This window comes from Theobroma cacao, chromosome 10 (assembly GCF_000208745.1).
Source record: "Theobroma cacao cultivar B97-61/B2 chromosome 10, Criollo_cocoa_genome_V2, whole genome shotgun sequence".
NCBI lineage: Eukaryota > Viridiplantae > Streptophyta > Magnoliopsida > Malvales > Malvaceae > Theobroma > Theobroma cacao.
Genome location: NC_030859.1, coordinates 16268992 through 16281301, shown reverse-complemented (window position 1 = coordinate 16281301; position 12310 = coordinate 16268992). Strand labels below are relative to the sequence as shown.

At 33.8% G+C, this 12310-nt stretch overlaps 1 protein-coding gene across 1 annotated transcript; it reads right to left on the bottom strand.

The window, feature by feature from the left end:
- On the bottom strand, positions 1574-8619 carry LOC18586950 (probable disease resistance protein At4g27220). Its single transcript, XM_007010562.2, has 4 exons — positions 6716-8619; positions 4240-5998; positions 3010-3753; positions 1574-1699 (listed from the first exon to the last, which is right to left on the bottom strand). The coding sequence occupies exons 1-4, from the start codon at positions 8617-8619 to the stop codon at positions 1574-1576; spliced, it is 4533 nt and encodes a 1510-aa protein (XP_007010624.2).

The following is a 12310-nucleotide window of genomic DNA, read 5'->3' as shown; positions in this document are numbered from 1 at the left end:
TTGGCAGTACATCTGATTAGTTGGTTGAAAAGGTTAAGGAGTTTCTGAGTTCCCACTTCAAGTTGAAAGGTCTTGGTGTAGTCAAATACTTCTTGGGATTAGAAATTGCTAGGTCACCTGAAGGAATATTAGTTTGTCAATGTAAATATGCTTTGGATATGCTTGAAAAGTATGGTTTATTAGGTACCAAAACTATTTCTACTTCTATGGATTATAACCATAAACTACAAAAGGCTACGGAAGAAAATAAATTACCAGATCTTACAATTTATTGACAGCTAGTTGGAAAGCTAATATATTTGACATTCGCAAGACCAAATATATGTTATGCCGATCAAGTGTTATCCCAGTTTATGGATAATCCTTCACATGAACATTTATTTGCAGTTTTTAAAGTTTTGAAGTACTTAAAAGGGGCACTAAGGCAAGGAATTTTGATGCATTCACAATCCAATCTGTAGCTTCATGCTTATTCGAATAGTGTTTAGATAGGTTATCCCAACACTAGAAAATTTGTTACTTGATATGATTTGTTTCTTGATGATTCTATGGTTAGTTGGAGATCTAAAAGAAATCTGTTGTTGCCCAGTTGAAGTTGAATATTGTTCAATGGCAGCAACATCTTGTGAGGGTATATGGCTGAAATCTTTATTGGCAAACTTTGGTATTTGTCATAAAGATGCAATGAAGTTATATTGTGACAGTCAATCTGCCATTTACATTAGTAAAAATCTTGTGTTTCATGAGCATACAAAGCATATAGAGCTGGATTATTATTTTATCAAAGAAAAAATATTGCAAGATTGATTCAACCAATTTATGTTTCAACTGAGTCTCAGCTTGCAAATTTCTTTACTAAAGCTCTGTAACCAAAGGATTTTCAACGCCTCCTAAGCAAGATGAATGTGCATAATATACATAGTTCACCTTGAGGGGGGTATTAGACTTGATTGAGTAGCTAAACCTTTCCTGAAGGCTGATGATTGACACAGTAAAGATTGAAGTTTAATAAAGGAAAGGACCACGTGCATATCATGTGATTATTTATGGTAAATAGTCTTATTTTGTGAATAGTTATATTTTATCTTTTACTTTCTTTACTTTAACTCATGTGGTAATTAGTTAGTTAGCTTAGTTATTACTTTAGTCAGTCAATTAGTAGTTACACTTACTTTACTCTTACAATACTATTATAAATAGTTTGCTTGTAATTACTTTCAAGATGAATGGAATTACAACAGATTCATCTTGTAATTACTTTCAAGATGAATAGAATTACAACAGATACATCTTCATCACTTATTTTTCTTTCACTGATTATTCGATAAGCTACTTGATCAACAGAGTTTCAACAATAGGTTTTGAGAACTTGAACAATTACAAAAGTTCACTGTTGCCTAGAAATATATTGGCAGCATAAATCATCAACATTCTAAACAATGCCCTTGATCAAAAACTGGGTTTACAAAGATCATACTCTACCATAATAGCCCACAAAATCATTTAGTTGACAGCCTCAACCTAATTGTTTATTTTTAGATATGCCGTTGCAACTTCCCCTAAAATCATCTCATCATTCTTCCATGTAAGGTGGGAGCACACCACTCATGCTGCTAAACCAATATATGTTCTCAGCATGAAATACATTTGGAGTACTAGTAGACCCTCCGATGAGGTCTTCTTGAAGCAATTGTAGTGCCTTTTAAAACAATTAAAGCAATGGAATGTAAAACAAAAGTATTAATATCGCATGTGACAAGGAAAAACGAAGAAATAGACATATAATAATTTATAAATAAGTTTAGACCAAAATTCATAAAAGGTGACGGAATCATTCACTAAAAGTGATATTCTAAACCAACTTTTTGATTGCAGTGTATTACTCAATCATTTAAGTAATTTAAGTAAAGACTTCGAAGATTATGCCTTATAAATTAAAGGCTCGAATTGCCTCTGCACATACCAAATAAAAGCTTGTACATAATTCACTAGTCAATAATCAAAGCTCTTACTCATTATTCATCAATAATAATCATGTTAGAGTATTTTTAGTTTTTGTGAATAATATTCTTGCAAGAGTCCATTGAAGATGGCTTCAAAAGATTTTTGATCAATTCGAAAAGGTTGTCAATACATTTATAGGGAGAAACAGAAACGAATACGTTAAGCGGCATCGCTTTGTCATATTTGGATCTTTTAATGAATCTCGAAGAGCAATCCAAAATTTCAATGGAGCTTGGCTTCTTAACCAAAGGCTAGAGGTTAATATAGCCAGCTATGGAAGTCGAGATTTATTTTGAAGGAGGAAGTGGAAAGGAAGCTTTTTATGCGCCTAGCATTAATGAAGATAGGAATGGAGCTTACTGTTGAATTTTGAGACAGAAGCTGGCCTTATTCACTAAGTCATCTTATGCTCTGGTATTGCAAGGGTGCTTTTGAAAAAGGTGGAGCTTCAAATGAAGAGAAAGAAGATGATATTCAATGTCTTAAAAAGTGTATCATGAGTTGAGCATGGAAAACATACTTTGGCAGAGGAGAAGTGTTGGGGTAACAACAGAATGTATTTCATATTTAGCAGATTTAATGGAATTATTTAAAATGAAAGGCATTTCAGGACTACTTGCGAGGAGTTTGTCTCCTAATGAATTTTTGCTTACCCTTGAGGATAAGAAGTTGCTTAAGGAGCGCAAAGATAAAGGTTGTGGTTGGCTTAACAAATGGTTTACTAAGGTGGAAACGTGATTAGAGAATTTTTCATCAAAACTCCTTAGCAAGTGAGTGATTGTACAAGGTATCCTTCGGACACCTAAAACATTTTCTTCCATTGTAGAATGTCGAAGAAATAGGCATATTAAAATTTATAAGCGTTTTAGGCCAAATTTATTAAATGTGATATTCTAGACTAACGATTTGGTTGCAGTGTATCACTTAATCATTTAAGTAATTTACATGAAGACTTTGAAGATTATGCCTTAAAATAGATAGGATTAAAGTTTTCAGGGTGTGTACCTTTGCTTTGGCGTGCACATATTTCTCTGAATCTATGAAGAAACCTGTAGTCAGCTTGGGACACTCTTCTACTATCAAACAATTCAAATCCGATAATACGAAATGATATCCCATTGGACAGAAGTCAATGAGGCTTGGTAGTTCTTCAAGTGATAATAATCTTAATCGATCAAACTTTATCTCCTTTTCAGCTATTGCTTCTTCTTCATCTTCTGGTTCAAATACTTGCTCCAATTTAGAGTTCCCTTGAACTCTTAAACTTTGAAGTTTTGAAAGACAACAAGCAGATCCGAGTGGAGAGAGACTTTTCAATTTTTTGCAAAATCTAACAGAAATTGTGGTCAAATTAGGAAAGCTTATAGGGTTGGGATAACGATTTGATGATGAACAAACTTCATCTTCAGCAATAATTTGGTCCAATTCATCACATTTCGTTATATTTAGATCGACCAACTGTGATAAACTTCGAGCAGTCGTAGGTGAAAATATATATCTTAGCCTCTTGCAATCATTCACCTGCAGAATTGTAAGGTTTTCAAGGGTTACAACTTGAGCAACATCGCTCCTCCATATATTATGCACTTTAGATAAATGCTCCAGGTGCAATTCTTTTATACTTGAGAATGAATACCCACCATGAACCTGAAATACCTCTTCATAATTCCCAACAGCTATATAGTCTTGATTGCAATTGGCTGAAATACACAATTGGTTGCTATTTCCCAACTTAGAAAGATATAATTCCTGCAAATACAGATACCACTAAATGTAACTAAATAAATTCCTTTTGTGTTTGATTGGGAATACTTGAGCAAATGTTACTCGTAAGTCTTCATACCTTTAGATGTCAATTCATAGAAAATCCTACATTTTTAGTTGCAGCACTTATGTTTCAAAATTTAAAGCCAAAAATGTCGTCAAATTTTTTGAAAGTGGAAAACAAAAACATAGGTCATTGCTCTTACATTTTTATCTAAGAGAAAATGGTGAACTGCAGATGGTTTTATCAGATGTGATAAAACAATTGAGTTCACTACTTTAGTTCTGTCCACTACAACATAAATGGGTTTTAACGACACCAATGAGTTTACTACTTCCTTTTTGCATCTAAAGAGTTCATCACAGTATGTGCATTTATGCCATTGCAGCCCATCAAAAAGCACAATACTTTTGCACGACACTTGGTGGTGACCAAAACCATAAAAAAGAAATGAGAAAGAAAAAAAATACCTTTATCTGAGCCTGGATAATGAAGGATGTCAACTGGGGACAATTTTTCACTGATAATGTCTGCAAAGCTGGCAACTTGAGCAGAATGTCATCTCCATCCCTGTCATCTGCCGGGCTGATGACTTGTTCTATTTGTGCCAAATCCTCTAAGTGAAGCACTTTCAATTGTGGGAGACGTTCAGCCACAAAGCCTGGAAATATATATTCCAATCTAGGACAAGCAATTATCTTAAGAGTCGTCAATTTGGACAAGCACAGAGGATTCTTTAGTACTTTGCCATCACCGACTCCCTTGTTTGAGATAATTTGCTCCAATATAGTGCAGTTCTCTAGCTCAAGTCTTTCTAATTGCACCAGACAAGGAGTAAGGGGCACTGAGAAAAGAATTGGCAGCCTGTGGCAATTGCGCACCTCTAAATCCTTTAGCCCGGGCGGATTTGCATGATGCGTAGACACCTTCATTTCTGAGAAAATTTGCTCCAACAAAGGGCAACAATCTATCTGTAGTATTTCCAGTTGCACTAGACTTTCTGCGACGGACTTCGGAAATAGAGATGCCAGTGTCTTACTACTTATTTCTACAAGCCTCAGCTTTCGGAGGCTTAAGTGATAGGTAGATACCTTGGAGCTTGCCATATTGAAGACTTGCTTTAATTGAGGAGAATGAATTATCTCAACCAATTCCAAGCACGGAAGACCTTGAGCCGAAGTGTTCGGAAACATATATTCTAATTTTGGACAACAACTTATATGGACAGTTTTCAATTTTGGCCAACACAGAGAATGGAGATGCGTGTCGAATACTATTTCATTGTTATCAGTTTCTGCTTCTGTGATGATATGTTCCAACTCACTGCAATCGTGTATATGGAGTTCTTCTAGATGCACCAAACTTTGAGCAATGGTGGCAGGAAAGAGAGATGCCAGTTTATCGCAAGACGCTATTCTGATAACCTCCAGACTTTGGAGTTTAACAAGATGAGGAGGTCCTGTCCATATGTGCTTCAATTCTGGTAATGAATCTAACTCCAAATTAGTTAAACTTGATAGCATTGACGTCTGATTTTCTTCATTGGCATGAAGACGCCCATTTATTTGGAATACCACTTCCAACCTCGCACAATCTTCAACACTCAATTCTTTTATATTTGGCAGGCCCGGAATTGCAACTATGAGATTATTGCATTCCGATATAGTCAATATTTCTAACTTCTGCAAGAACCCATTCGGAAACCGACCATGGCACAACTCTTTCAAGCAAATCATGTTGGTCAAAGTTAATATCACCAAATTGCAGAATGCAGCAGCAGAGTGTGGCCCTTGCTCTTGTGTTGTATCAATCAAGTATTCCAAATCCTTGCAATCTCTAATATTGAAAGAAGTTAATTCATTCAGTCCCCCTTGATCTGCACTTGGGACAATATCTTTGTAATCCATGACGTTATCAAGAGTAAGCTCTTCCACATTCCAAAACAACTTCTTGAATGCATTCAATGAGAATCCACTGATTGCCAAGATTCTTCTTGAGGTCAAATACCCAACAGAATTAGTTTCATACACATTATAAACATCTTCTGCTACCAAGTTTACAATTATAATGAAGCTTTGTAATCTAGGGAAAGCAAAACTTTTTGGAATACGTCTAGAAGAAACCGTCAGTGTTAGCGAGGTCAAGTGGGGTGATGAACACAGCTTTAATAAGCTAATGACTCGCCTTTGTATACATGGATAAAGGTGTAGCTCTTCTAGTCGCTCCAACCTGACATTAAACAAAACTATAGGCTAATTAAGAAACCAGAAGCAACTAATAACAACTGAAGTGAATAATACAAATAGATATATAATGAAGTAAATTCCCATGAGAAGAAAAGTTATGAAAATATGATATACAATATGAATATTTAGTTGTACTATCAATGATATAACCAAGTTATAAAACATACAAATAATAAAAATCATTAATAACCCTACCTAGCAAATCACTTAAGACAAAAGATTGAAAACCAAAATATAGAAAAAGGAAATATGAACATGAATATGCTTCAATGTCTTATGATTATACTTTAATGATAATGATTTACAATATAAAGTTACTAAACATTGCAATTGTTTTTACAACAATTAAAGAAATAAACTCCATGTAATTGCCTCACCTTTGAAGGCTCAAACAGAGTAGGCTAAAGCATGAGATCAAACCGTGAGAATAAGATTAAAAAAAAAAAAAAACCTTGGGTGACTAAAATTTCTTGGCTAAGGGGGCACCTATTTGGTTTGAGATCTACGTGAACTAATTTCTTTCCATCAATTAGAAAAAGTGGATTTAGTAAGGCATCCAGATAAAGAATGTGGGAATTTTGAGGGAAGAATAAAAAATGGGTAGATTTGCATAAAATATAATAGTAGGAAAATTAATAAGATTAATAATAAATAATATTTAAAAGCAAGATTATAATTAAGAGTCACATCTACTACTCACCTTGGTTGCAAATTTCGGGGAATCAAAACTGGTGAATAGTTCCATATAACTAGCAATCTTAGAGTAGTCAATTCCCATAATTCGTAGGGTAGCTTATTGATATCAGAATAACGAATAACAAGAATTTCAAGTTCTTTCAAATTTCCCAATGCAGAAGCATTCTCCAAATGACAACCTTCCAAGTGTAGAGTTCGAAGGTTTGTTAAGAATTGAAGTACTTCTAATGATAAGAAGACCCTTTTAAGAACTAAAACGTTGAGGACTTTCATTCCTTTGAAAAACATACTGGGAACTCTTGTTAAACTCTCGTTATCGTTGTCATAATCACAATCTAACAAGAGAGTTTTGAGATTTGGAAACTCCAATTTGTCAGGAAAAATATTTATTTTACTCAATGAGATTGCTGTGTAACATCTACTCTTAGGCCATTCCTTTAACCCACTTTTCACCATGAATGTGTTTTCCCCTTCTGATGTCATCCAATGAACAAAATCACGAACCACATCATGCATTTTCACAAGCCTTTCATCATTGGCTTTCAACAACAAACCTGACTTTTGGAGGTTTGTTATTGTTACACGCATTTCCCTCCTTGCATCTTCAATTAAGTTAACACCGTCGAAAATTCCTTGTCCAATTCCATAAACAATTAATTCCTCGATTCTAATCTCGTGATCTTCTGAAAAAAGCGAACACAATAGTAAACATGAACGACTGCTATCTGTTTTTAAATAATCATAACTAATCTTAAGACTACTATAAATACCTCCGCAAACATCTTGATTCTCCATATGCCTAGAGTCTTTCAATCGCTGATATACTACTTTCCACCCGTCTAGAGTTTCATCTTTCAAAGCTCTTCCCACAGTAACAATTGCAAGAGGCAAACCCTTACATTCTCCGGAAACCTTCTTGGCTACATCATTCAAGGGGGAAGGGACATCTTTTAGCCCAGCATTATCTTTGAATAAAGCCCATGCTTCATGTTCAGATAAGATGTTGAGCTGAACGTCCTTTTGACAGTTCATTCGAGTGCAAACTTGTTGAAGACGCGTGGTTAGAAAAATTTTACAACCGTTGTGATCATCACCGAAGGGAATTCCTATAGCCTTCAAGTCAAGTTCTTCCCAAACATCATCAAGGATTATAAGGATGTTCTTCACGTCTTTTATTCTCAACCACAATTGTTCTGCTTTTCCTTCTATAGTCTTCTTTTCAAGAACTAAATCTAGGAAGTCTGCAATTTTGTCTTGGATACTGCTGACATTTGGAGCTTGGGACACGGTTACAATCACAGCTTTATCGAAAAGTTGTTTGGCTTGCTTTCCCACTTCTTTTGCCAAAGTGGTTTTGCCCACTCCTCCCATCCCATATAGTCCAATCATGTTCACATCACAATTATTCAGAGCATCCATGATCTCTTTGAAAGCAGAATTCGAAGATTCAGAAGACATGAAATCTTTAGACGAAATGAATTCTAATCCTGGAAGAGTAGCTCGATGACCTATTCGTTGAAAATTACAAGTCTCTAAAAGTTGAGAGATATAAAGTGTCTTCTTCACTACTCTCTTACTTAAGCAATATTGCCAACCCCAACTAGGACACCAATTGAAACACTTTTTACGTTCCATTTCATCTTGCAAACTTTGAGCTTCTCCCAATTCTTTCTCTGCCCTTGTTAGCCAGTCTACAACATCCTTCTCAATCACCTTAGTTTGTGTTAGAGCTTCATCGACATCATTTTTCACCCGATCTTTTTTCAATTCAAGTTCGGTTCGTCGATTCTTGAAATCATCAACAATTTTGCCAAAACGGAAAAAGTAACTGAGATAAGTTGATGCGTATTCTGTTGCCAGGTTCCCCATGGTATTGGCAGCAGCAGCAGCAGCAAATTCAGCAGCCATTCTTTGATGATTTGAGATTGGAAAGCAGCTTCGATCAGTAAAAAGTTTTGCAGAGAGACAAAAAACAATGACGAAATCTTTACAAAGTACCTTACCTTCTGAGCAATACCTTTATGAAAATGTGAGTCACAAGAGAACAAATTGTCGACCTACCAACTTGAAGAAGATTGAAAATGCTGCAGATGTACAAGTTCTTTTCACTGGTCATGCGTTTATTATAAATTAGAAATATATCTCACTTGTTAGAGTAAAAGCATAATGTTATCATTCTACAAGATTCTTTCTCAAAATTGGAAGTATCTATTTATTTCAGTTATTTCCTCATAACTACCTGTTTTATTTGACTATCGTTGGAAAGAAGTAAAGCACAAATTAACTAATTTCATTTGCCTATTGAAGAAATGAAGAAGTAGGATGCTATTGTGACTTTGTTTGACATAGGTAGGGGCTGATGTGGACCTTGTTGTGGTTAGTTTTTGGCACCTCAATGTTGTTCTTTTTGGAACCATGGGTAATGTTGTTTGATGCCACCTTTTGTGTGCGCCGGTTCCCTTTGAATTAGTTTTCCATTGCTTTTGGTTCGTTTATTTCTTTCTGTCTTTTTATCGTTTTTTATTATTAATAAAAAAGAAAAAAGGAAAAAAAGCCAAGGAAAAACAAAAAAAATAGAAAAAGAAAAAAGAGATGATGGAAAAATGAGAAAAGAGAAAAAAAAAACCAAAAAAGAAAAGAAAAGTGTAAAAAGAGGGGCAAAAGGTCGAGAGAGGTTAACCTGAAGGTGAGGTAGTGGGGAAGAGATTGATTGATCTCTAAGGAAAGGGAGGGATTTGTTTTCTGAGTCTTCTTTGCTGATGCACTTCTTTGAGTTTGTTTGGACTGGTTTTTGCTACGTGTTGACGACTCCTCGGGACTCGGCCAAGGGAATGAGTTTACTGTGTTTTGATCGGCTTGAACCTAGGTTTGCTGCTTTTTTCTTTGAGCGTGGCAGGTTCTTCCAAGGATCCGTCTGACCCATCCGACTTGGAGAGATGGAATGGATCAAGGGCCAACCAGGATGAAGGCAGTTAGATTGCTTCTATGTTTATGGTTCGGTTGTCACCAAGGCTAGCTCAGTGGATTGCTGTTTTTCTTGCATTTGAGGTGGGACTCAGACGGACAATGTTCTACGAGGGGTCTTGTGTCCTGTGTTTTTGCTTGGAATGCACTTGACCAGATGATGTCTATGGTTTTCGCTTTTATGATGTTTGGATCTGATCTAATTTTTAGATGGATAGGTTCAGTTTTTTATAGCTTTTCATGTTTCTGACTGCCAGATTTTTGTGCATGGGGAGCACCGCCTATTTTTTTTATTTTTTTAAAAAAATATAATAATAATTTTTAAAATTAATAAAAAAAGAAAAAATATTTTAATTTTTTTTAATTTTTGTTAACTATGTTTACACTCATAAGGTAAAATATTTATTTAAAAAATTAATAAATTTTAATATAATTTGATAAAAATTTAGAAAAATAAAAATATTTTATTTTTTTTATATTAAAGAGATTGACATTGATCATTAATTAACTTTGATAGAGGTCCATTTCAGTTCAATCTTAGCTTGTGCCCATTGGAAGTAGTAGAGGTTGACATTGACCATTAACTCTTGTTGACCAACTTTGACCAAGGTCCATTTCAGTCCCATCTTAGTTAGTGGCCCATTCGAAGTAAAAAGGCAGACCCAATTCACATAAAAAAGGTACGGGTTTATTTTCTGTTTTCTTTATCATTTCATTTTGATATTTATTTTTATTTTTATTCTTTGTTTTCTTGTTTTTCTTTATTTATTATTTCATTTTTTATGGTAATAATAAAACCATCAAAAAATATAAAAATAAAAAACAATAATAAATAAATAAATGGTGGAAATATTTAATAATTTGAAAACTGTATCATGATATTCACTTGTGAGCTTAGCTTAAAAAATAATAAATAAATAAATAAATGAAAATTCTCCAATGATGGAACTTCAAGAATATTTTAAGGGATAATCTTCTAGGTGAGAAAGTTTTTCTTAAATTCTACCAACAGGGTTGGGTAATTTAGGAGAATTTGTAATATTAAAAGATTTTTATTAATTTCAAAATAATAAAAAAATAAATTTGAAATAAACATGTAAAATAAGTTTAACATAAGCAAATAAATAAATAAGTAAATAAAAACTCGCCGATGACGGAATTTCAAGAATGTTATATGGGATAATTTGCTTGAAAATTTGAAGATAAGAAATTTTTCTTGAATTCTACCATAAGTATTGGAGTATTCAAGACACATTTCAATATCAAGAAATTTTTATTTATTTGGAGAAACATATAAATATAAATATAAATTAAATAAATAAAACAAATAAAGGAGTAAATAAAAATTCTCCACTAATGGAATTTCGAGAAGGTCAGAAGTAATAACTTTAAGAAAATTTCTAGGTGAGAAATTCTTCTTGAATTCTGCCATAAGAATTAGAGTATTCAAAAGAAATTTCAATATCAAAGGATTATTCTTTGTTGTAAAATGATAAAATAAAGGGTAAAATACTATCACCCCCTAATTTTTAGTCATAATTCCATATAGGTCAATTAGTTTTCGAAATAGATACCTGCCCTAAAAAAATATTTTTCGCTAGACACACAAGTCCAATCATTAGTGTGTCCGTTAGTTTAATGATGTGACAATATTGAAAATATGATTTTACCCTTTATTAATTTTAAAAGTTACTATTATATAATTTTTTTTACAAAAAAAAAAAGAATTCAAGGGAGCACCTATCGGAGGGAGCACTAAATCTAGTGCTCCCTTCCCTTGGGAGCACAGAGAACACCAATCTGATGCTCCCTCCAATCAGTGCTTCCAAAGGTGCTCCCCTCTTTTGGGGAGCACTTGATTATTGCTCCATTTATTTGGGGAGCACATGTTGTGGGGTGGTTGGTCGACGAATGGGAGCGCCAAGGGTATTTTATTTATTCTATATTTTCTATTAATGGTGTTTACATTTTTGAAGTGAAGTGTCCATTTTAAAACTATGGACCAATTTGAAATTATGATTAAAAGTTAGGAGATGATAGTATTTTATCATAAAATAAAATAACAAAATATAAAAATAATTAAGAAAAATAAAACTGAATAACGAATTTAAAATTGATTTATTAAGGCTAAAAGGATAACATATAATTAATTAGGCATCACATTAAATAGGCGTTGTGAGGGTGCTAACACTTTCCTTACATGTAACTATACTTCTAAACCTAGCTTGTTTCATAAATTGGAACCTATCTTTTTAAATGAACCTAAGTCAAGCTTAAGTCCTCATTAAAAAGTATAGATTCACCTAGGTGACCAATCACACTTAACAAAAAAAAGATTGGTGATGGCTCTCTTTTCACGTCGAACAGTTAAGTTTACGAACTCACACGTTATGATAGATTGGCGACTCCACTTAGGAATTCGTGAGTCAAGCCTATAATTAATTATGTGATATCTTAAAGCCTTAATTAGTTCAATATTCTATTTTGTTTTTCTTAATTTTGATTTTAGCCACTTTGCTTGTGTATATATTTATTATTTACGATTTGTATGTCCTTTTGCACACACTACACTTATTCATGCAAGCATGAGCCCTAACCCTAGGCTCTTTCCTATTATGAAGAAGTAGAGTACCCT

Coding starts and splice junctions, on each gene's coding strand:
- LOC18586950 (XM_007010562.2), bottom strand. CDS start 8,619: ATGGCTGCTGAATTTGCTGCTGCTGCTGCTGCCAATACCATGGGGAAC. Junction 5,999..6,715: donor CCCCGAAATTTGCAACCAAG/GTGAGTAGTAGA, acceptor GTTTAATGTCAG/GTTGGAGCGACTAGAAGAGC. Junction 3,754..4,239: donor TTATCCAGGCTCAGATAAAG/GTATTTTTTTTC, acceptor CTGTATTTGCAG/GAATTATATCTTTCTAAGTT.